Here is a 24,004-nt window from a genome sequence, read left to right as displayed (position 1 = left end):
GATGCAGATTTCTAGCATTTCAGTTCAGCGGTTTGGATTGCTCTGGGTACTTAATTTCTGTTCTGTAGAAAACGCAAAAAGCAAAGTGTGCTTCTGACACTGCTAAGAATAAAACAGAAGCTAGGACAGCGTTCTTTTGAAGAATGAAGAGACAGCTTTTGACTGGATTGCTGAGACTGCTCCTTTCCCTCAGATGAAATGAAAGCCTCATGGAAATGGAAATCATGGAGATCAGAGAGTCCACGTTTGTGAAGCATCGATGGAAGTGCTTTTCAAAAGAAGTGATACTTAATATGTTATGTTAACTACTGTTGCCAGAATATTAGCCTTAAACAATTCACAGCCTTCAAGGACGGGCAACAGGTAAATTCCTGTTGGTGGTTCTGATGCTGTAATGATTTCCATTTCTCTTCTATGGAACTAAGTCAGGAGAAGGATATGGTTTCACCAAAACTGATCAGAGTTTGAAAGACTTACGTGCTTTTTCTGAAGCCTTTTTTTTCTAGCTGCTTTTGTCTGTCACCAAGTACCATGAGCTAGTGTGCAAGTCAGACTTGAAGAAACTGCTCTAAAAACAATGTAGTGTCCATGTTCATCTGACTCTTGAGGTCTTGAAGTAAAGGGAATTTCTCTTTCTGTGTTGCTGGAAGGTAATAAAAAGTTACTCGGCTGTTATGCTTCCTTTATGTTCTGTTATGGAGGCTTCAGTATAAGACAATACTGGGACGAGCGTTAGTCATGGCTGGGCTGAAATTCCTTCTGTAGTGAAACACAGGCTTTCTCATTCAAAGTAACTTCTTATGGGAAGGAGATAAACATCTACGTGTTGCTGAAATAACAAAGTATTCGTAAGTAATTCCATTTAAACATAAGAAAAAAAAATTATGTGAAGATGATCCAACACTAGAACAGGTTGCTGGGAAAGGTTGTGAATTCTCCATCTGTGGAGACAGTGAACGCCTGACTGGACATGGTCCTGTGGCAGCCTGCTCCAGGTGACCTTGCTCTGAGCAGGGAGCTTTGACTAGGTGATCTCCAGAGGTCCCTTTGAAACTCATCAGTTCCTTGATTCTGTGAAGTTTGGAAGGTTCTTACGGCCTTGGGTGGCAGATACGTAAATAAAACTCTCAATGAATCTGTCGGTATTGTATGGGCAAAATACAAATTGGGCTGCTAACCTTTTGACCTAGTTACAAGAGGAAATACTAGAATGAGAAGTCAGACTAGAATTGTAACATGAAGTGTATGTTGCTGTGGTTGTTGAACTGCATCTCTGAGATCTAGAAGTACGCTAGCTGAATGTTGTGTGCATTCTTCTTGTGCTACAGGAGCAACAGCCAGGAGGTTCACAAGTTTCCGAAGTTCAGGATGGATATGTTCCTGCTTGACAGCCTTTTGTTGTTCATTTTTCAGAAAGTTTATGGTTTCTTGTGTACCTCCTGAAGTATGTAGGATGCTCACTTGTAACAGGGAGTGCTGTTGGTGTTCAAAATTCTTAGAAGAGTGGTGGATTTTTATGAGTTGAGGACTGATCCTCGCTGTGCTTTAATACCTAATTGTTTAGATTGGAAATTCATTGTGAAGATGGTGCTTCTGATATATCATTTCCTAAAAGGTCACCAATTATTTGCTTACTTCTGGAGTTCTTGTCTTCCAGGGTCCATGGTCATCACCTGTAGTGTTGGCCTTTTTGTTAGGACACCGGTGGCTTTAAAGTTGATAGTTAATAGTTTCCCTCTTTACGTTAGTTATTAGTTTAGTTTATTGCATACTTGCAGTAACTGTCAATGAAGTGTCAGTACTTACTGAAGTTTCCATTACTACTTCTTAAATAATTGCTTAATGCTGGTGGATCACTTTATTTTGACAGTTTTTTGAAACAGAAAAGAATGTGCTACCTACTTTGCATCAGATCCTTTTTGGACCTGCTGTCCTGTTTAGTTCAGGCTCATGTAACAAAGCCATAAGCACACTATTTTATACCCCTTGAGTTTATCTGAGGTTTTCCTTTTCTTCTTTGACAAAATAGTTGAGAGTAAAATCTAGACTGTTTTTAGTGCACTGGGATATACCCTACCCAGAATTAACAGGCAAGTCAGCTGAAAGTAATCTAATGGCAGGTATTGTAGCTTTCAGCCTGGTGGTTTTTAAAGTGAAGCCATATAAACTGGGCACTTAAAGAGACCAGATGTTTTCAAAGCCCTTTAACAAACAAACTCAGTACATCTTGAAGAGAATGTTATCTGTGTCAGTGTGTGCTCAGCTAGATAAGCCTATAGGATGCTGTTTGGATCTATAAGCAATTTTATCCTATCCATCTGTGTACTTATGAAAGTTGAAGGAACATCCATCAATCGTGAAGCAGATATAGAAATCAGTTGGCTAGCAGCTGTCTTTCTAGCTTTTTCTCCCTTGCTACATTTGCCTTGCTCCTAAAATGTTTAATGATAATACTTTGGAGCTTTCCTACACAATCATAATACTATGCTTTTTTAATTTTTCTTTTTTTCAAGAGACATTTTGTGAAAGAGAACTTTTTGGAGCCTTTCTTGCCCTGATTTCTGCCATTTGCGGGATGGGATGCTTTTCTGACACGCTTCTAGTGACTTTAGTTGCCTGGCAAGCTTCCTCGAAGAGCAATAAAAGATTGTTGTACTTTTCCCTTCCCTTTGCTGCTTTTCTGAGGGTATCTTCCTCTGTAGCATTGCCAGCTTTAACTGTGCTAGTGAGAGAGGACAGTGCCCAGCATTCTGTCAGTTCAGCATGTCAGCTTGTACCGTCTCCCTTGGCCAGCAGGCCAGCACCTGGAATGATCTGATGTTTCTGAGCAGAAAAGATGGCTGCGTTTCGGAGGGTTGAGGAATGTGAGTGATGGAGAAGTGCAAGTGCCTCATCACTGTTTCTTCTCAGGGCTAAGCTTCAAATGAAAAGAGTGCATGCAGATGTCAGACTTTTTTTTCCTTTTCTCTGCATTGTATCCTCTTATGGCATTCCTTGCCTTGATTGGAATAGTCACCTAATTGAATTTTGGAAATTAGCATTAAGCATGACTGATATCTTGCTTGGTTTTGTTCTTCCCTATTTTTCATTCTTTATACCCTGATAGGAACAAGTGGATGCAGAGTTCAGCTTTTTGCATGTAGGGACTGGTTGATAGGCAGAGCCAAGCATTTATTGAGAATGCTGTCAGGTCAAAAATAACTTGGTTTATTTGTAAATTTTGTGATATTTTTAAAGATACAATATTGGTTAAATATTGTGTTAACCTACTGTTTAAATTTTCTTGGAATTGCTGCTGCTGTTTTTGTGCCTTTTCCTTTCAATGACTGACTTAAACTAGAGACATTAAAATGTTTCTGTTGATTAGAGCTTCTGTGGTGCCTACATTTTGGAGGAATAAATATGTGACAGTCTTAAAGGCCTTTCTCAGGAAAGGTGATTAATTGCATTATATGTGTTCATAATGGCTGGTTTTGCTTAATTGGTTCACGGTATGAAGTCATCTCCAACATTTGAAGTCTGTAAATGAGAGGTGATGCAGTGCTCAATTCCTAACATTGATTTCTTGCAAAATGGCATTAATTGACCCTTCACTCAGTAGTTGTTGTAAGTTTCTGCCTTTTTTTGGGGTTTTTTTGTTTTGTTTTTCTTTTTTTTTTTTTTTTTTTTTTTGAGCTGAAGGGGTGGGGTTTTGTTTCAGATTTTTGTCCCCATTTTCACCTGTCTGACCAGCCGCTGACTCTTTCTCTTTCTCTCCTGCTTTCACTGCATCTTGAGTAGAATTGTGGAACAAGCACCAGGAAGTGAAAAAGCAAAAATCTTTGGAAAAAACGAGTAAGGAAATTAAAAAACATAGAAACTGACTCCTCCAGCCTCCCCATAACTGCCAACTCCCCAGGTGCAGGGTGAGCTTGCATCTATGGCACACAGTTTTTATACCCACAAAAGCCTGCATTATAGAGCAGACCAAACAGATCAGTTTGCCCTGGGGAAATTGTGTCCAAATGTCTCTTCTTTTTTTTTTTTTTTTCTTTCTTTTTTTTCCTCCCCTGAATGTTGCCTTCTTCAAAGAAGGGGAAGCAGATATTCTGCATCCTCACCGTATCAGATGTGTATGGAAGGATTTTAAGATATTCAGTCTCCTTTCTTAAAAGTTAAAGACCAGTTTTGCTTAACAAGTCTTTGACATGAATCTATTGATTGGATGTTACTGAACAAAGAATTCTCTGTGCTTTCAAGCTGTGGGATGGCAAATTGTGTTACCTGGCATCAGCCATGAACAGTTTATGACCGCAGTCAGTCTGCAACAAGAAATACCTTCGAGGGGGAGAGAGAAGGTGTATGTGAAGAATTGTATTTAGTGATGGCTGTTTGAGAATAGCCGCATAATAAGGAATTAACCCCATTTTGGTTTTTTATATCCCATATTAAAGGAGTGAAATAGTCTGAGGCTGTTTGCAGAATCTAAATAGTAGTCTAAATCTACACAATTCTTAACACCTATTGAAATATGATATTGAATAAAATATGGAATATGTATTATCTGCAGGTGTAGCACCAGGTTTTGCTCTTTTGGCTGTCACTGTTGTAAATAAGGAAATATGACATAAGGACAATAATTAGTCTATAATAACCGTGATGTAGTAGGTGCTTCCTAACTGTAAGTGTAGTTTCTACTTTGCAGAGCTGGTGCCCCTTTTACAGACTGAAGATTGGGGAGGATGAATAGCTGAGATGAATGGGTGATAATTCCTGACATTCTGACTAGGCCTGGATTTGCTGTTAGTAATATTATTTTTAGGCTCCTCAGTTAAATACTTCAGTTAAGTACAAGTGAGCATTTGGAGTTGGTTCAGAGAGATTGGGGCACCTACATTTAAGGTCTGACTTGCCTTCTGCTGAGGTGGGAGTGTGTGAGGCAGGCACACAGCACGTGCACACGTCTCCTGTCCCAAACTGGGCCTTTCAGGTAGGTGCCTACACTGGGAGGCATAAATCGACGTTTTAGAGTTCTATGTGTATCGGACATACAACTCCATTAAGAAGAGAAGGAGAGGTTTGCAAGGGCCTGTAAACTGATAGTGACAACAATGTGATTGTGGTTATTGTGCTCCTTAAACTCAGTTATGGCTGTTGCCCACAGCTGTCAAATAACTGAAACGCTTCAGTCAGTTTCACTTGCTTTAAAAGTGGAATTGCCAGAAATATATCTGAATTATGTGTTGGGACAAGGAACTCTCAAATTGCTTAAAACACACAGCTGAGGTTTAGTATTCTTGTTGTAGCAATGAGATACGAAACTTTTTGCTGCATCATTCCTCAAAACTAGAAATGGTGGCTGTTGGAATGAGTGGAAGTAGACTCTAGAAGTGAGCACTGTATACTTCAGTGGAAAATAAGGTCCTAAATTCTTACTAAGGTTATTTTTAGTTTTTTTTTTTTCTTTGCTATAAAATTTGTTCATACTATCTCTGTTAGAATCTTGGATGATTTGATTTACAGTAACTAAGGCATATGGATTCAGAGGCAGAATGCTATAATAAATGAAGAACACTTTCTGTAAAACGTCTCACATGGAGAATTGGTGGTTGAGTAGTAAGCTAGTATGGTCTGCACAGCCCACTTAACGGCTTTGCTATTCATGAGTTTACATACCATCTCAAACTCACTCCCACAAATCTTTGTATATTATCCTTCTCTCTCTCTCTCTCCTCCCTTCCCTTTTTCTTTCCTTTTCACTGTCTTACCCTCTCTAATATTACATATAATACAAACATGTTCATAATTCCCAGGTGGTTGTGATCAGTGGTTTTAAGGCATAGTGGCATTGTTTGCTTAGAGATACTGGGTGTAGTCATGGGTATAGAATACAAATATTCCAGCTGCTGATCATGTCTTCCTGTTACTGAATAGTTGGCAGATATGGATATGGCAGAAGTGTTGCATTCAGTCTCTTGCCCTTTCTGAGAGTAGTGACTTTGTGTGTACAGTCTATAAGACATTCTTTTCTTGCCTTGTTATTTACTTTGTTCAGTGCTTATCCAAGTTTCTTTTCAGGCTCTACTCGCCATCATTCTCTTTTCCTTCTGCCATCCCATCAGAGGACAATAGATGATATGATTCTAGAGCTGCATGGGAAATTGAACATAAAGTTCTTTATCCTTTTTTTCCCTTTCTTTGTTTTTGGGTCGGCAAGTTAATGAATGCATGATTTAAAGCTTGCTGATTCCCTCTCTCACTAATGACCTGTGTGATTGCCAACTCTGGAGAGCCATTTGTTCATGTAATTGGGGAATGTTGTAAAGTACAGCATCATACGAGCTTCCTTCTTGAAATTCTTACTGGTGTAACACCAGTTGTTGTTTATGTTCTTGTCATGTGTTGCCTGATTTTTGCCTAGATAGTTGCTGCGGGCAACCTAACAAACTCAGTCCAAGACTTTAAGCAAATCAGCAGTTTAAAAACGGATTCTGACTTCAAGTAGGTGTCCTTTATTTTGCCAAGAATAAAGGAAGTGGCTTCCTGGAGTTGAATGGCAACTGCTCTGCATGTGTTAGTGTAACTGGAAGCTACTTGACCGTTGTGTGTCCTCCTTTTTCTCTTGAATGGCTAACAAAGTTACTGTTTAGTGATAGTCATTCCTGGACTATGCCTTTGGAGTATTTGAAATTCACAGTAATGTTTGAAGAATGGTAGATGTGTCCTGCTGGCCTTGTTGTTTACAGTACCAAGGAATAAAAAAAAAAATAAAAATCAAAGGAATGGGAAAGCAAATTTGTTTTCTTGGTACTGTTCCTGCTTTCAAGTCTGTCATCTGCTTTCTGCCATACTGTTTGTTCTTGGTGCAGTAATGATTTACTTCTTCCTTTGTTCAGGGCCAGAAGGTGTGAAACACTTTGATTTGGGAGAAACGGATGAGAAGAAATCCCAGATCAGTGCAGACAGTGGCCTCAGTTTGGCCTCAGGTTCTCAGGTCAGTGGCTTCTATGCTTGCTTTATTTATGTGGTGAGAGAGAGGATTCTTCTATTCGCTACTTGATTGTGGGAAGATTTCTAGGGTTTGAGCATTATTGAAAGGCTTATTCTGTAAGGGACCAAATGTTGTGAACTTGTCAATTGTAAGACCCTGTGATCTTTTGTGACATGCAGGCAGTAGTTTCTATTTGGCTGTCTAAATAAACCAAGGAAGTGTAAGGCGTGTCATTCAAGACCCCAAAGCATTGGGAAGTGATGTTCTCTCCCTATGATAAAAACTAATGTGACTTTTCTTCCTGTCCTTTTCATGTTTTGATTGCAGAAGAGCGATTTCGACTCTGTTCCCACTGGAGGACCGGCGGTTATGGTCCGAAGTACCAGCCAGGATTCTGAAGTTAGCACAGTGGTAGGATATGCCCAAAGTGCAATCTTCACGTGATCCGCTGCTTGCTGAAGTGGGGGAGGGCATTTCATGCCTGCATTTTGTGTGGTATAGCTGCATACTGTCACACATGCATAACCTATGTCCGAGTGCTCTCTCCAGAGCCTCTGAGTGGGTGGCAAGCGTGTGTGCCTGACAGGACGTACACAGCGCTTCATTAGCAGATTGCATCCTTCATATATGGTGCTTGTTGCTGTTACGTATTCCTATGTATTGGTGTATTTATGGAACTGGTGGTTTGCAATAATTTTATAAATATGCCTTAGTTGGGTATAAACCATCTATAAAGGATAGAAGTTTAAAAATGTGACCTGAGAACAAAACGGGTAGATTGTTTGATGCATTAAAAACAAGAATAAACTTTCTGATGTATTACCTTAAAGCACTTGAATCATATCAAAATACATCCGCTTGCTTTCCAATCAACTATAGGGCCTAGAGGGAAAAGGTTACAGGAATGCACTGAGTAAAAAGTGAGTCTTCTCCCTACCACATGTTACCTGATATAGCATGTTCCAGGGATAAAACCCAAGGAACTTTACTTACTGCTGTTGTTAGTTTTTCTTCTCTCTACACTGCTGCATTCCTGTGAATATCTGGCTTTCCATGATCTTTTCCCAGCCTGTAACAAGAAAAATAGTCTGATTGTCTTTCTCTAATGGACGCAGAAATTGTATTCTATGGGATACTGCTCCAGACAGAAGAGAAGTCTAGAAGAGCTGTTGATGTCCAAGTATGTCCTTCTCCAAGCTCAGGAAAGGTCCATCCTGACAAGTAGGTAACCAGGCAAAGGCAGCAGGAGGCCTGTATGGATGGCCAAAGAGCTCCTAACTGAAATCAGACATGGAATGGAAAGGAAGTATACGAGAGGTGGAAGGCAGGGGCAGGTGACCCAGGAGAGTATACATTTGCTATCTCATCCTGCAGGGATAGGGTTAGGAAAGCCAATATGGACCTGGAGCTGAATCTGGCATGGAATGTGATTGGAAACAGGAAAGGATTCTACAAGTACATAAGCAGCAAGAGAAAGGACTGGGGAAGACGTGGGCCTGCTGCTGAATGGGGCAGGGGAGCTGGTGAGAGATGGAAAAGACTGAGGTACTTGGGGCATTCTTTGCCTTTAGTCTTTCCCAGTAAAACCAGCCTTCAGGAATCCCAGCCCCCTGAGACCGGAGGAGAAGTCTGCAATGAGAAAGGCTTGCCTTGGTGGAGGATGACCAGGCTAGGGAGTGCTTCAACAAACTGGATATACATAAATCTGTGGTTTCTGAGGGGCTGCAGCCACAAGCACTGAGAGAGCTGGCTGGTGCCATTGCGAGGCCACTCTCGATTGTCTCTGAACAGTCATGGTGATTAGAAGAGGTTCCTGAAGACTGGAAGACAGCAAATACCACTCTTATTTTCATGGAGGACAACAAGAAACATCTGGGCACCTAGCCTCACCTCAGTCCTTGGGAAAGGTCGTGGAAAAAGTCTTTCTGGAAAATGTTTCCAAACACATGCAGTACAAGAAGGTGGTTGGAACTGGTCACCGTAGATGTACAAAGGGCAGGCTGGCTTAACCAACCGGGTAGCCTTCTGCCGTGAGGTGGCTAGCGTGGAGGATGAGGGGAGAGCAGCAGTTGTTTACTTCAGCTTCTGCAAAGCTTTTGACACTGTCAAAATTGTCAACTGTAGCAATGGTGAGCTGACAAGAGTATGGGTTAGGTAAGTGGACAGGGAGGTGGGCTGAAAACTGGCTCAGCGACTGGGCTCAGAGGCTTGTGGTCAGTGGCCCAAAGTCCAGCTGGAGACAAGTCACTAGTGGTGTACCCCTGGGCTCAGTACTGGGGCCAGTGCTGTTCTGCAGCTTCACTGGTGACCTGGGTGACAGTACAGAGCAAGTTTGCAGGTGTTACAAAGCTGGGAGCGATGACTGACACACTAGGTGCTTGTGCCAGCGTTCAGAGGGGCCTCAGCAGGCTGGAGGACAGGGAGGAATCCATGAAGTTCAACAAGGGGAAAGCGCCAAGTCCAGCATCTGGGGAAGAATAACCCCAGCCACCAATACGCACTGGGGGTGACTGGCTGGAAAGCAGCTTTGCTGGGAAGGACCTTGGGATCCTGCTGGACAACAAGGTGACCGTGAGGCAGCAGTGAGCCCTTGGGGCAGAAAGGCCAGCGCTGTTCTGGGCTGCATTAGGAAGGTTGAGGGAGGTGATTCTGCTTTGCTCGGCATGGTCCTCACCAACGTACTCTAGCTGACCCTGCTTGAGCAGGGGGGCTCACCTGTAGATGATCTTAACAGATCCCTTTCAAATTGAACAGGCCTGTGGTCTCGCGGAAGGGCTTTTTGAGTCTCTCTTCATCTTTTCCTGCAGAGTAGGATTCGGTGAAAAGGTAATGTTACTGAAGGGGAAAAGGCAAATGTGGCCTTTAGTTGTACTGATGCTTGTTTTGTGCCTTAAGAAGAAACGTTTTACAACTTTTCTCTCTTTGTCTGTTGAAGGTAACTGTTTTTCTCCACAGGTTAGTAACAGTTCCGGAGAGACATTAGGAGCAGACAGTGACTTGAGTAGCAACGCTGGTGATGGCCCGAGTGTGGAGAACGGTGGCAATCTGGCAGGATCCAGAGGCACTGTGTCAGACAGTGAAATTGAGACAAACTCTGCTACTAGCTCTATCTTTGTAAGGGCATTGCAGACTTCCCTTTTTTATTTTTCTTTTCTTTTTTTTTTTTTTTTTTTGAAACTAAATCTTGTACAGTAATCATTTCAATGTGTGTGCATGTATGGAAAATGATCTCTGAATCTGTTCTAAGGGTTATACAGCAGTGACTTCTTTAATATTTTAATATTGTAATTTTGTATGGATCCACGTACATTTCTTCATTTCCTGTGTAATATATGGTTCTTTAAGAACAGTAGATTTACATCTCACACCATGTTACAGGCTCTGACAATGTTTCATTCCCTCATTCATTTTTTCTCCCAACCAAATGGGCATTTAGTTGCCCCTCAGACCAAAACAACATCGATGGGCGTCGTTTACCCTTCCTAAGAGGAACAGACTCTCTCTTAGGAGCAGCTGTTTGATACAGGAAAGGGATGACCCACTGAAGGTTTCACAGCTGTTCTGTTTCTTTAAAACATTAATTCTGTTTGAAGTGTAATGATAATTTTAAAATACATTTTTCTAGTTGAGGGATCTGTATGCAGCAAAATTCAAATGATCTGGGAGCACTTCTTGTTCATTTTGGTTTTTAAAGTCCTTGATTATTGGGTGTAGCCTCTAATGTCCATCTTACCAAGAAAATAATTGTGTACTCAATTCGGCTAAATCAAGCTGTCAGACAAATATGAAAACAACTTGCAATGTCTTAAGATTGGTCTCACTGTGCATTATTTTATAATTCTTATAAGATCATAAAAGCCTTTACAGGACTTCTAATTTTAAGCAACAAACAAAATCATTGTGCTCCATTGCAGATTTCTTCTGAAAGCATGAAAATGATGTAACCATGTCCACCTATTTAGCTGCAAGAGGGTGTCTTCTCAGTTACTAAAGAATTAGACTATTTTTTTTTTAAACTTTAGGGTTTTGTGGTTTTCTACTCAATTAATGAAACTAAATGGAAATCTGAGAACCCTTGCAACAGAGCTAGAACAAAGACGATGGGTGTACATGGTGTACGACAAATGTCAAGTATCGCGCCATAGTTTGCCTGGTGGTAGAGAAATAGATGGGCCAGCTTTGTTGTAACAGTTCCTGCTGGCTGATAGTCCCAGCACACAGTTCTTAGAGCCGATGATATGTAATCATTTGTGTAATGTCATACATTTATGAATGGTAAATGAAAGACAAACCTGTAAAATCTGAATGGGTGATAGAGCTCAGGTAATCTTATCCTGCTTGTGAACATTCATTTTCTGTGTAGTCCTGAGAAGGCTGCGTATTTCTTCCTCTGTGCCTCACAGTCTGTACAATGACACTGTTATTCAGCTATTTCCTAAACAGTGGGAAAGATTTACTGTTAGAATTTGGGCAAACTGCATCAGCATGAAACATGGAGGATGACGGAAGAGGTGTAACTGTGCTTCCCTTTAATCTGGGATTTGCATTTTTCATTTTGCCTGTTTTCCTTCAGGGAAGCATTTTGCTTCCTCTGTGATTTGATTTCTCTATCTGTCTCTTAGTTTTTCCTTTGACTCTGGGCTTCTAAGTGTATCACCTTGCTCTTTGAACAGAGTAATTTATTTGTTTTATGAGCAGCTGTGGGAGAAGCTCTATGAGGTACAGCTTGCAATCTGCATCTGTTAAGCACAACAGTGGACTGCAAGAAGTAGCCCCGCAGGGCGCAGAAGGCAATTGTCTGACACCTCTTGTGTTATTTTCAGGCGAAGTCTCACAACCTGAAGCAGAGTGTGAAGGACAGCAAAGGCAGTACTCCAGGGAGAGGTCCAGAGGATGGGAACCAACGTGTCTATCTCTATGAAGGACTTTTAGGTAAACTATTTTTTTTGCGGGGAGGGGATCTTTTAGACTCAAGTTCAGGTGGAGTCATCTCTGGGGCAAACAGACATCTCTGGGAATTTTTACATTCCCAAAGACTATGTTAACCACTTCATGTCGTCCATACTGGTAGAATAGGAGGGTGCATCAGGTCATTCAGACTAAAGCCAAAAATTTGCTGGGAGGGTTAAATAAGAGTAAGAAGAGAGGGGGTGTGAGTGGTATAGTTTACGTAAAATGTAGTTTGTCCAAGTCTCTTGACGTTCTTGAATATGAGTTCTTTAAACCATTGGAAAAGGGAGAGAAGGAGCTTAGCTGTGCATGGAAGGCTAAAATGTATCGCTGATACTGAAAAAAAGATCCTTCAGCTTAAGTCATTGAGTAGCGTGCTACTAAACTCAGTATACTCATGGCCTTTGAGTGTGTCCTTGAATTAGGAGTATATTGGCTTTTTTGAAATGTATTTCATCTGGACTTGCTGTTAATCAAGAGCTCTCTCTTCCTGTGTTTTTCATCCTTTCCATTTGTCGTTTCTACCTGCTGGGAATGGTGCAGGTAGGGATAAAGGATCTGTCTGGGACCAGTTAGAGGATGCTGCAATGGAAACCTTCTCTATGAGTAATAATCTTATCTTTCCACTTCTCTGTGTGTTTGCCATGATCTGTGTTTGTGTGAGATATTCCTGTCTCTTGGGCAGTGTTAAGAGTCTGTGGAAGAAGATATATTCCTTAAAGAATAGAGATGAGAGGTACTTTTGTGTAAGTGTTTGAAAAGATTATGCTGTGAATTAGTGTGAGAGCTATGTCTTGTCTTCTCTTTTACACTTTTGCTCAGTTGTTTTTGTTGATACTGCTTGTGGTTTAAAAGTAACAGTTTATTTTTTTTCTTTAATATATGGATGAATTGTGTGTTGGCTTATGGCATTTTCAAGGAGTGGGAAGGAACAGGGATTAATCAAAGCATTTGGCTTGAGTAAATGGAATAAATGCTCAATTTTTGTATACATTGCATAGGCAAAGAGCGTTCGACTTTGTGGGACCAGATGCAGTTCTGGGAGGATGCTTTTTTGGATGCTGTGATGCTAGAGCGAGAAGGAATGGGGATGGACCAGGGACCTCAGGAGATGATTGACAGGTAAAGTTCTTTACCAGACCTCCTTCCTCATTGTTTCACTTGGGGCTGAAATAGTAAAAAAGAATAAAAAAAACCTCTGCTGAACATGCTGTTGTCACTTTGTAAACCTTGTTGCTATAGCTGACTATTCCAAAGTGTTCCTCTGTGCTGGCCTGCATCTCCTGATACCGAAATACTGTCTTCAGTGCAGCATACATTGCTTTAAGCCTTGTGGACAGGGGATGTTTCCAGAGTTTGTATGATTTATGTATCCAGATGTTTCCAGAGTTTGTTTGATGTATGTAAAAATACAGATTCCAGATTATGTAAGCTTAATCACAGTATGAATAGATGGAATGGACTAGATCAGTAGTAAAGCAAGCAATTTCTGTGGAAAGATGATTATATTCTGGAATAAAGGAAGATATCAGTGTGTTGACGTGAAGTGAAAGAATTAAATGTCCTCAGAAACTGCATTTTGAGCCTTCTCAAAATGCAATGTCACTTACAGGTATTTTTGCTTTACACTTTGTAGTTAAAAGAAACAAATAAAAACCCATGAGGCAACCACTCTCTAGAAACACCTGTGTTGTTGTGTAAAGCTAGACTACTTCTAAGATGTCAACCTTCACTACCTGCTTGCTTTTTGCTTTTTTCTTTATTCTCTGTCAGCTCCATTAACATCTGATCATTCTCTGCTCTGCCCACCACCTACGTGCGTGCTATCATGTGACATGGGATCTGGTAGCCAAAAGAAGAACTAGTTTGTGGGGTGCTACTTTAAAAACTGTTTCTTTTTCCACAAATTATCTACTGTACTGAAGAAGAGAGTGCCTGTGTACTTCCTTCATCAGCTTACTTCTGCCTTGGAGCTGCATTTAAGCTCTGAAGGCAGGTAGCTCTGGCACTGAGTGCTGCCTTTCTCCGCTGGCAGTGGCAGCTGGCGGGGAGCTGCAGCTGCAGAAAAGAGGAAATGCATAAGCCCAGCAATCCACTGAGAACTTTCCTGTGCCCAGATCTTATTTACTTCGACTAGTTAATAATTAATGGGCATGTTTAATTAGTGATCACAGTGTTTCACTGGAAAATGCCCATTGGGCTTAGTGTTTTTGGAGGTTTTATCTGCCATATGCTTTACAAATGGTGCTCTGACCTCTGTCAGTGCTGTAATGAATTGGACAAAGTATGCCTGTGAGTCTGCTTCAGTTCTAGCTCTTCTTGCAGGTATCTTTCCTTGGGAGAACATGATCGAAAGCGTTTGGAGGATGATGAGGACCGCTTGTTGGCTACGCTGCTGCATAATATGATTGCTTACATGCTTATGATAAAGGTGACTTCTTTTTAATAGATCACTGCTCAGATTTAAGCAGTATATTTTGTGGGGTTTTCTTGAAACCATACATCTCTGTTCAAAGCGCTCAGAACAGTGAAGTATAAAAAAATGTTATAAAACATCTCCTAATCTTAATGAAAAAATTGCTTCAGTACCTGGAGATTCTTTGAGATACATTGTGCGAGTTTACACAGTTCTATGCCCTGGGCATGCATATACATTGCCATTTAAAACAGAAATTTACTGTTTCTGCTTGTAACTTTAGAGGACATTCTTATTTTTAAGACTATGTGTTGTAAATTCAGTAGAGAGCATCTTCTAATATGATTTCCTCACAACTGAAAATTCCAAATGTGGGCAGATTGTGAATATGCCTATCAATACCTTTACATGAAATCTGCTGTTACGAGTGAGCAACCCTTTCTATCTCATTCAGTGGGCTGGCTGTATGCACCTTAATGCTGCAGGTAGATACCAGCAATATCTGCTAGTCTGAATAATTTCTCAGATAGTCCAAATCCTCCTTCAAAGTCACTGGAAAATCAGTCTTTAAAAATTTTTGTCATGGTTAGAACCAGCTTAGGTGCATGGTTTTACCTGTAACAGTTTTGATGCACTGTGCTGTCCAGTGAAACAGCCTGACAGTGAGAACAGCCGTACACAGGTGCTAGTTCCATAACTTCCAGTGTTTGAGTGAGGAGGTGAGAGACAATCCCATAGATGACAAATGTGTGATACCCAACAGCTGGAAGAAGTAGTAATTGTTTATGGGTTGGAGGGAGTCAGGGGAATGGGGAGAGAGAATGAAGGTGCTCATTTTTTCTGACATAAATGGAATGTGAAGGTAAGTTTTAAGATGGGATTTGAGTATATTTGGAATTAGTTTATTTCAGGAGAAGACTGAGGATTTGGCCATTATGTCTTGCATTGCTGCAACACTTAAAGTAGAATTAATAATAACCAGTGCAGCTACTTTCATCAACGGATGCAAAAGAGGAGAGCAAATAATACTGGTTTCAAAAGGCTGTCTCCTGAGAGATGTTGATAGAGTTAGTCCCAGAGGGTAAGAGTGTCTTTTGATGTGAAAATAATCAGATCCCCAAGAGAGCAGTTTCCTGGGGGAAAGGGATAAGGTGGCGAGCAGGATATTATGCCTTTGAAAATTATATCACTCTGGCCTATCGATTATAGAAGAGAAGGGAATACAGGAAATCTGAGAGTTGTGATGGAAAGTATTGTTTCTTTCAGTGCATCTTCAGAGATGCTCAGGAGTGAGGATGGGATGAAGAACTGAGCAAAAGAAGGGTTGTCAAGGGTTGCGTTTTTTGTTGTTATTGTGGTTACTTTTCCCCCCCCGATTATCAGTTTTGGGATGAAAGATGGTGGATCTAGAATTTGTTATGTGTTATTTGTATGTAGGATTTTTTTCAAGCAGTTAGAGTGAAGGCTTTAAGAGACTAAAGACTGTACCAAGATATCTCATCTTAGGACAGCTTCTAGTAGAAACTGCAAATTTGGAAGGTTTTGTGTTACTGGAGAGGTGAATTCCCTGGAACTAACAAGGGAAACATAATGCTTTAAACCCAACATCTTGGTATTTTAATTTATTTTCTTGTTTTGGGATAGCAGAGCCTGGTAGTTTTTACCTAAATTATTATTGAAAAATACAACGCTTTTCTTTAAGCGCAGAGAATTCTTGCCAAAGGAAGGAAGCAAGGTTGAGTTTGGTTTGTATGCTCCACAGCATTAAGGTCATAATCACAGTATAATTAAAAAGAATATCCAGTCTAGCTTGGAGTCAGTGCCCAGGGGTGAGCATGCTGTCTTGAAGCCTTTAGTGTCAGTGGCTGGAATTCATAATAGCCTTTTGAAATGGCACCTGAGGCAGAAATGTTTTTGCTTCTGATCTTCCCTGCAGCTTGTCTTCAGGAGCAACCTGCTGCTGTTGGAGGACTATCTGGAAATGTTTGTTAGAGCCCTGGCCCAGTGATCAGGAAACGGACTGTGAAAGAGTGAGAATTCTCAAAGATACCATGCCTTTGTGTTAATATTTCTTGTGTTGAGGGCTCCACAGCTGACTAAGTCAGCTCTTTGCAGAGGAAGAGGTGGAGAAGCTACGCTGGCAGATGAGACTCATCACATACATGTCAACATGGAGAACTGAGGCTTCTGATGTCAGGATTTGGAAGTGGAGGGTAGTGGAATTGCTGCTCTTGTGCAAGAGTAGGCAGGAAATCTGTTGTGCCCAGTATCCCTTGCCCAGTAGCTGGGAGAAGTGGTGTACGTGCAACTTCTGCTCGTACCGCTGGTGCTGGGCTAAAGAGGCCCCAGAATGGCTGAGCTGGAGATCGGTTGTTTTGCTGTCTGAGCAACGGAAACCAAGATGATGTTGATGCTGGGAGATAGGAGCTGCTGCCTGTGAATAGAGAAGAGTAACTGTCTTTATATCTGCCTTCTAGGTGAATAAGAATGATATCAGGAAAAAGGTGCGTCGTCTAATGGGAAAATCACATATTGGATTGGTGCACAGCCAGCAAATAAATGATATTCTAGACAAACTTGCTAATCTGGTAAGTAAAACAGTGATGAGTGATGTATCTGTGGGAGCTACAGTGGAGGAAAATACTTATCTGAAAATTCTTCTATAAATGCCCTGCAACACTAATTTAAAAATAATTAAATTGAATTATTAAATACTGCCTTCACATGTATAGAATAAAGCCTGTGACTGTATGACCCTGTTCATAATATTGTCATATTATACAGTTATCAATTAGAAGTGTAATACATATATGTGTAAACAAGACACTTCAGTAACACAGTTCTCTGTTAACCTGCTGTATTTTTAATCCAGTAACCCTGCTGGATTTTTAATATCGCCTTTGTGGGTGGGAACCTTTATTCTTACTACAACTGTAACAAGTGTTTAGTATTTTATCAGGTTTAGGTCATTATAAGACTTGCAGCAAGTTTCTATACAAAACCAGTTCTATCAGCTGCCAAGCAGAATATAAACCTTGCAGCCTGTAATGCTCACTAAGAATATAGGCTAACGCTTAAGTTAATAAAACTAGCCAGCTTTTGGCACAGCCGTCACCAGGGGGGATGCAAGTTAGGCCCTTTGAAAGCTAATTTTTCAAAGCATTTTTACATTTGGAACTTAGTTTTATGCGCAGAAAGGACACAAAATTACCTTACAGTTAACTGGGAAAAAGCAGACCAGGTTTTTACTGCAGTGCTGCCAGAACGCAGACACTTCGCTGTCCCATACTGAGTGTGGTACCAGCGTCAACGTTGTACGCTGTGGTAGCTCTCCTAGTCGCGCATGTTGAAACTAAACTTGTCACACATGTTGAAACTAAACTTACTAGAGTGTCTTGCTTAAGACTTTGTTTAAAATTGCCTCTGATCAGCTGTGTTAAAATTTTTTTCTTTTATTTGTTGCAAATGCTTCTAGTGTCACCTAATGGACATTTTTTTCAACAGGTCAGGAGAAACTGATTTCAAAGTTCATTAATGATTATGGGTTTTTTTCCTAGAATGGACGGGAGCTCCCTGTAAGACCCAGTGGCAGCCGCCACATCAAGAAGCAGACTTTTGTAGTACATGCTGGGACAGACACAACAGGAGACATATTTTTCATGGAGGTAGAGCGAAGAATAATATTAATGCAGTTAGTAGCATTCGATAAATAATATTAGAAATCTTATGCAGTATTTCGCACCCCCAGGTATGTGATGATTGCATTGTGCTGAGAAGCAACATTGGAACTGTGTATGAGCGGTGGTGGTATGAGAAACTCATCAACATGACTTACTGTCCCAAAACAAAAGTGCTGTGCCTCTGGCGGAGGAATGGTCAGGAGACACAACTGAACAAGTTCTACACCAAGAAGGTACGCAGCACGTTGAATACACACAATACTGCGGGAAAACTGCATAGAACAAACAAACCCTTGGTGTGATATTCCATGTTCCATCAAAAAATAGCCACCTCTCTCCAGCAGTGGTTACTGAATGGCAGTGGCTGTTTAACAGCACAGACACCTGACAGTGACATTATGCCTTGTCACTTACTTGAAGACAGCAGTACAGCAGGATGTAATTTAAGAAATTACATGTGTAGCTTTTACTTGGGTTTTTTGGTGAGAAGGAAAGCATTGGTATTACTAAATATTGAGTGAGCTTGCAGGCTTATAAAGGTAGAAAAAATATGGTGGTAGATTCATGGGGAAAAAGCTAAATAAAACAATGTCGTAGTAATTGAGTTAATTGTCATTTTTTTAATGCCAAACCCAAACTGACAAAATTGATAAAAACTTTTCTCCATGGGCCCGTGTTTGACTTTTATTTCACATATACCTACATTCTCCACTAATATTAATAGCAAATATAAAGAAATAGCTTAAACCTACTAGGAAAACTCCAGTAACTCCTACACAATGACCAGTAGACAAAAGGTAAAGGTTTGTAAATGCAAGTAATATATTGTAAGGTTATCATCTTTGAGATGTATAAAGGGATGAGATTTGTGCTTCAAAAAATTCATTTTATGTAGACCAGGACTTTGTAACGTGGGTGTGAATACAAAGGGAAGGAAGACAAAAGCAGTGTGCTACAGAAGTTACTTGGAAAAGTAATGGCATGTATCTTGGGCTTTGGATAGAAAATTTTCTTACATTTTACTCTGAGAATTATGGCTTAACTATTATTTGATACTACAGAGGGGAGTTGGAGGAAGATGAATAGAAAAATACGGCATAAGGAAATTGATAGGAACAACAAAAAGATAGAACGTAGGAGCAGAGCATGACCAGTAACATTGACTGCTGGAAACTGAAAGAGAGAGATTGTGATACTGTTTTGAGGCTTTTTCTACACTAGGAAAGTGAGTAAACTTGATTAGATTGCTCATGAGCTTGTGCCAAGCCATGAACTCTTCACTAGCTTCTGCTATGAAATGGTATGAAATAGTTTCTCTGACAACTTGAAAAGTAAATATGAATACCATCTAGTAATTAGCTGTGGTTGAACTTCTGTAGGCTTGTTGTCTTTATGCACCACACGGGGCTTGTTCTTTCTGTAGAATCTTAGAATCTTGCTGTTCTTTTCATTAGTCATTTAGAAAAATAACGTTGCATTCTTCTTCTTTTATATGTTAGTGTCGGGAATTATACTACTGTGTGAAAGACAGTATGGAGCGAGCAGCAGCAAGACAGCAAAGCATTAAACCAGGTACAAGATTTTGCTTGTTGGATATGTTTGTTGTTTAATCTGCAGTCAGCAATTTTTTTTTATATTCATAACTTCTTTTAACGTAATCTCCTTTTACTTGGAAATCTTAGGGTAGCTTTGTACAGCCGTGTGTACGTAGCAGGCTTAGTGTTATCATTAGCTTGCCCCCATATACCTCACTCTAAATACAAACAAAACGGAAACACCTGTATAAAGGAGAGTTACATGTAAGGAGGACTAGCTGCCAGTAAAATGATAACTAGAAAAGACTGTGCACCTTCAGCTTCACTCTCCCTTCATGCTGGCTACTCCTTATAGTCCTGACTGAGACACAGAACTACTTTGTGTGGAGAATGGAGGCTAATAAATACGATTGTTTGTTAGTGAATCTACAGTGATGAATCTGCGGCTTTCCGCAGGCTTCCCACGCACAAACCTTTCCTCATGGGCAAGTCTGATACTGCCGGTGCAGGCCAAGAGGCGCAGTTAATGCCCCCTGTGTCCCGTGTATCAGTGTACCTTCTCCAACGTACACCTGCTTCTTAGCTTTGCATCGGCGTCCGGAACAGGATAGCGTAATTACACCAGTGAAACTTTCCTTGGCAAACACCCTTTTCCTTTTCCTGTTGAGTCAAAAACCGCCAGAAAAGTGGATTTGCAGTTTTAGGAGATTGAGTTCTTGGGAAGGCAGTTTTCCGTTTTTCTAGGTCCCCAGAGAGCAGCAGGTGCTGTACCTGGGTAACAGACGTGAAGGTGGCTTTTATATACCTTCATGAGGTGGTTGTTTCTCCTGTGCTGGAGTTTGTTTGCAGGTTCAGAGTAACATCACTGTGGTTTCATGTTTTCACGTTTGATTTTTGTTGCAACTATTCCTTTATTTTCAAGTGGATGCTAGGTCTCTGGGAGCCATGCTCAGAGGTACAGACCTATTTTAGGTGTGTCTTAATGCCAGATCTAAGAGATCTGCATTTTATACTCATAACTGGCACCAGCATGACTGAGAAAATCACTTGTGTTTAAATCTAGCGTCCTAGGTGTTCAACCCTCAGCTAGCTGCTGGGGCTTGGAAGAAGCTACCATTTTCTTCCTCCTACCATTAGTCCAGTTTAATTTGAGGAGGGAGGAAGGACTGGACATTCACTGAGGGCAGGGGATGCAAAAGTGCCTTTGAAAACTACTTTAAGAATTGGGCGATAATGTAGTATTGAAAATGTGTTTGAGAGCCATTCTACAGAGTTCATTTGTTCTGCACAAAAGATAATTTTTCACATTTTCTAGCCAAACTGAATGATGCAAAAGAAACTAGATGAAAATGCCTAGATTGTCATCTATTAATGCCCTCTATTAACTTGCCATTGTTTTAACCATGTTGATACTTTCATTGCTGAGATTTGTTATAATACTTAAAACTCTAGTGGTTCTCAGGCGGCTGTCATTAGTGACTGGGCTGTGCTGAGCTGCCCCTACTGTTCTTAGTAGTGTCATCTTGCTATACACATCAAATGGAAATTATGTTTGTATTGTTTTATATTTCCCTTCCACATATCATTACTTGGCTGATGGATTTCTTTTCTCCCCCCCCCCACCCCCCCCGGATATTTTTGTTTGTTTCTTTGAATTTTTTTTCATTAACATATCACAGGCCCTGAGTTGGGTGGTGAGTTCCCTGTGCAGGATATGAAAACTGGTGAAGGAGGTCTTCTTCAGGTCACACTGGAAGGAATTAACCTGAAGTTTATGCACAGTCAGGTATGAGGGAAATCTATGAGAAGCCTGTGAGCATGAAGCTTTTTGCAGCATGCCTGTATATGTGTTTCCTCTTCCCAGAGTATCAACAAGGACAAGGGATAGCCTGAGGGGGGTAAAAAGCATATGGATATTCACTCAAACACACCTATCTATAAGAAAAGACATATAAAAATATAAACACATATATATAAATATGTATGTATGTAAAAATAAACTGAAAAAAAATATCCTCAGGAAAACTGTAATCAACTGAAGAAAATTGTTGATACAGGTTTCAAGTTCTTGTTTCTGGTGGTCTGAATTGTGTAAGCACAAAACGATGGTAGCCAGGATACTGAGGGACAGAACCAGTGATCAGTAGTCATCCAAACTGCCATAATGCCCGACACTGTGAACATATCAAATGGCATAAGCAGTCAGCCGTAAAGGTAAAGTGTTTGAATATTGCAGGTGCAGAGGGCAACCTTCTGCATCGTTTTTAATCTGTCACGCTTTAAAATTTGAGAAATCACCTGTAGAATTTAGTATGAAAATAAAATGGCTAAGTGGCTCTTGCTGTAATTCACAAAAATAAGAAAAAATTATTGATTCTTTTTTTCTTTCCAAAGAGCAGATCTTGTGGGTATAGAGGAAACACAACTAGAATTGTCATTTCTTCCTTTCTCTGGATGTTGTTTCTGTTGCTTCCTTTGATCCTTGTTTTTATTTTGCTTTGTGTTTTTTTGTTTTGCATATGATATTAAATGCATGCTACGCTAGACAGTAGAATCACTTTTTAGGGGAGAGAGAGTGTGTGTGTGAGAGAGAGAAAGAAAAGCTTCTGTCAGTCCTCAGTGGAGTGTGTTTTCCTTTCCTCCTGACTAGACTTTTCTCCCCACACAAGCTTTGTTCTTCTTTGAGGATACATCAGTGTAGATCCCACTGGAAGTGCACGTGCATCTCAAACACACAAGCTCAGAATCTTTAATACTTCTCCCAAGGTCACAGCAGCACCATGTGCCTCTTTGAGTTCATATGTGCCAGGAAAAGGAGTGGGGAGTTGGGAACCTCCTTCAGTTTTCTTCCTGTGCATTGCTACAGTAGAACTTGGACTGCAGCTGACCTGCTGTATTATTTCAAACCCACTCTGTGATGGAACAGTCTACCTGACTTAGTTATAGATTTTAATTTTTTATTGGATATGCTGAAATAGGAAGAACTGCAAGAGGAACTCGTTGGTAGTACAGAATGAATTTTCATAGCTACTGGAATTGGCAGGTCTAAAGCCTTTGAAAATTAAATGCTGGTCTTGAAGCAACAGTTTGATATCATTAGAGACTGGATGTAATAGAAATTTCTTTGTCCTAAGGTAAAGACCCACCACAGGGGATGTTCTGTTTGCTTCTCCTTTTTCTTCTGCCAAAGCTGAAAATGATGTTGAGCTCAAACTGCTCATCTCTTGAACAGTCTATGGAGATTACTTTTATTTCTTAAACAGCCAGGCGTATGTGCATTTGCAGAGAGGAAAGATACATAAGATGGCAGCCACATCATCATCATGATGATTTCTGAAGTGTAACAGGCATCTTCACAAAAGAAAGGCATTCAGTGTCAAGCACATAGTGAGCACACATGCATCTGTCCAAAAGGGAAACTTCCAAATCCTAGAACTTACCCTTGGCCTTAAATTCAAAGCTGCTTCCCCCTGCCCCTTGAAAGACTGGAATGACATTCTGAAAGAAACCTTAGAGAAGCCTAGTACTGATCATTGTTACAGACTGTCAGGGCCGTTACCATTTGAATTTCGTACCACAGATAGTGAGTCCTGTGCTGTCACCAGCACTCCTGGAGTATCAGCTTTACCACGGCTTTCCTTCAGAGAATGGTGTTCTAATTTGCTGTCTGTAATGAGAATTACTGCATCTCTTCTGGAAGACAGCCTGTGCAGGTCAGAACCAGGAAGTATGCCAGCTGTCTCCCCCACCTGAAAGATTATTCCTCCTCTTCATCACCTAATGAGGCTGTAGCCAGCTGAGTTTCCATTCCAGGAAATCATGGTCTGATAGCCTTCTGTGATGGAGTGACTGGCTGGGTAGATGAAGGAAGAGCAGTGGAAGTTGTCTACCTTGACCTCAGCAAGGCTTTTGACACTGTCTCCCGTCACATCCTCATGGGAAGGACAGGTTAGCTGAGTGGACAGTGAGGTGGGTTGAGAACTGCCTGGGTGGAGGAGCTCAGAGGGCTGCGAGCAATGCGGCAGAGTCTGCTTGGAGGCCAGTAGCCAGCAGTGATCCCCGGGTCAGTGCTGGGTCTGGTCCAGTTCACCTTACCCATCAGCGCCGTGGTTGAGGGGGCAGAGACCCCTCAGCAGGGCTGCGGGTGGTACAGGATGGGGGGAGCAGCCGGTAGCCCAGAGGCTGCGCTGCCGTTCGGCGGGACCCCGGGGCTGGGGGGCTGGGCAGGGGGACCCCATGGAGCTCAGCCAGTGCCGGGGCCAGTGCCGGGCCCTGCCCTGGGGGGGGACAGCTCTGTGGGGGAGGGGCTGCCAGTGCTGGGGGGCAGCCGGTTGCCCACGGGCCAGCCGTGTGCCCGGGTGGCCAAGGGGCCACTGGGACCCCAGGGGGCATGAGGAGGCGCGTGGCCAGCAGGTGGAGGGGGGGGTCCTCCCCCTCTGCTCTGCCCTGGGGA

The 24,004-nt window shown here is 41.3% G+C and overlaps 1 protein-coding gene across 40 annotated transcripts in view; it reads left to right on the top strand.

The window, feature by feature from the left end:
* MADD (MAP kinase activating death domain) overlaps positions 1 to 24,004 on the top strand; it is a 77,033-nt gene that overhangs the window by 40,589 nt on the left and 12,440 nt on the right. For 22 of the 40 annotated variants that reach the window (XM_037393689.1, XM_037393702.1, XM_037393693.1 and 19 more), the window contains 13 exons: positions 3,781 to 3,834; positions 6,876 to 6,973; positions 7,298 to 7,381; positions 9,926 to 10,084; positions 11,794 to 11,902; positions 12,464 to 12,526; positions 12,922 to 13,042; positions 14,246 to 14,351; positions 16,814 to 16,924; positions 17,894 to 18,001; positions 18,085 to 18,249; positions 19,516 to 19,588; positions 21,231 to 21,337. In XM_037393689.1, the coding sequence (XP_037249586.1) occupies positions 3,781 to 3,834; positions 6,876 to 6,973; positions 7,298 to 7,381; positions 9,926 to 10,084; positions 11,794 to 11,902; positions 12,464 to 12,526; positions 12,922 to 13,042; positions 14,246 to 14,351; positions 16,814 to 16,924; positions 17,894 to 18,001; positions 18,085 to 18,249; positions 19,516 to 19,588; positions 21,231 to 21,337 (1,358 nt within the window). The remainder of the gene's footprint in view (positions 1 to 3,780; positions 3,835 to 6,875; positions 6,974 to 7,297; positions 7,382 to 9,925; positions 10,085 to 11,793; positions 11,903 to 12,463; positions 12,527 to 12,921; positions 13,043 to 14,245; positions 14,352 to 16,813; positions 16,925 to 17,893; positions 18,002 to 18,084; positions 18,250 to 19,515; positions 19,589 to 21,230; positions 21,338 to 24,004) is intronic. The other 18 variants (XM_037393699.1, XM_037393716.1, XM_037393690.1 and 15 more) reach the window with 3 other exon arrangements.

This window comes from Falco rusticolus, chromosome 7 (genome assembly GCF_015220075.1).
Source record: "Falco rusticolus isolate bFalRus1 chromosome 7, bFalRus1.pri, whole genome shotgun sequence".
In the NCBI taxonomy this organism is placed as follows: Eukaryota; Metazoa; Chordata; class Aves; order Falconiformes; family Falconidae; genus Falco; species Falco rusticolus.
The sequence above is the reverse complement of the archived record's forward strand: the minus strand, read 5'-3'. Positions and strand labels throughout refer to the sequence as shown.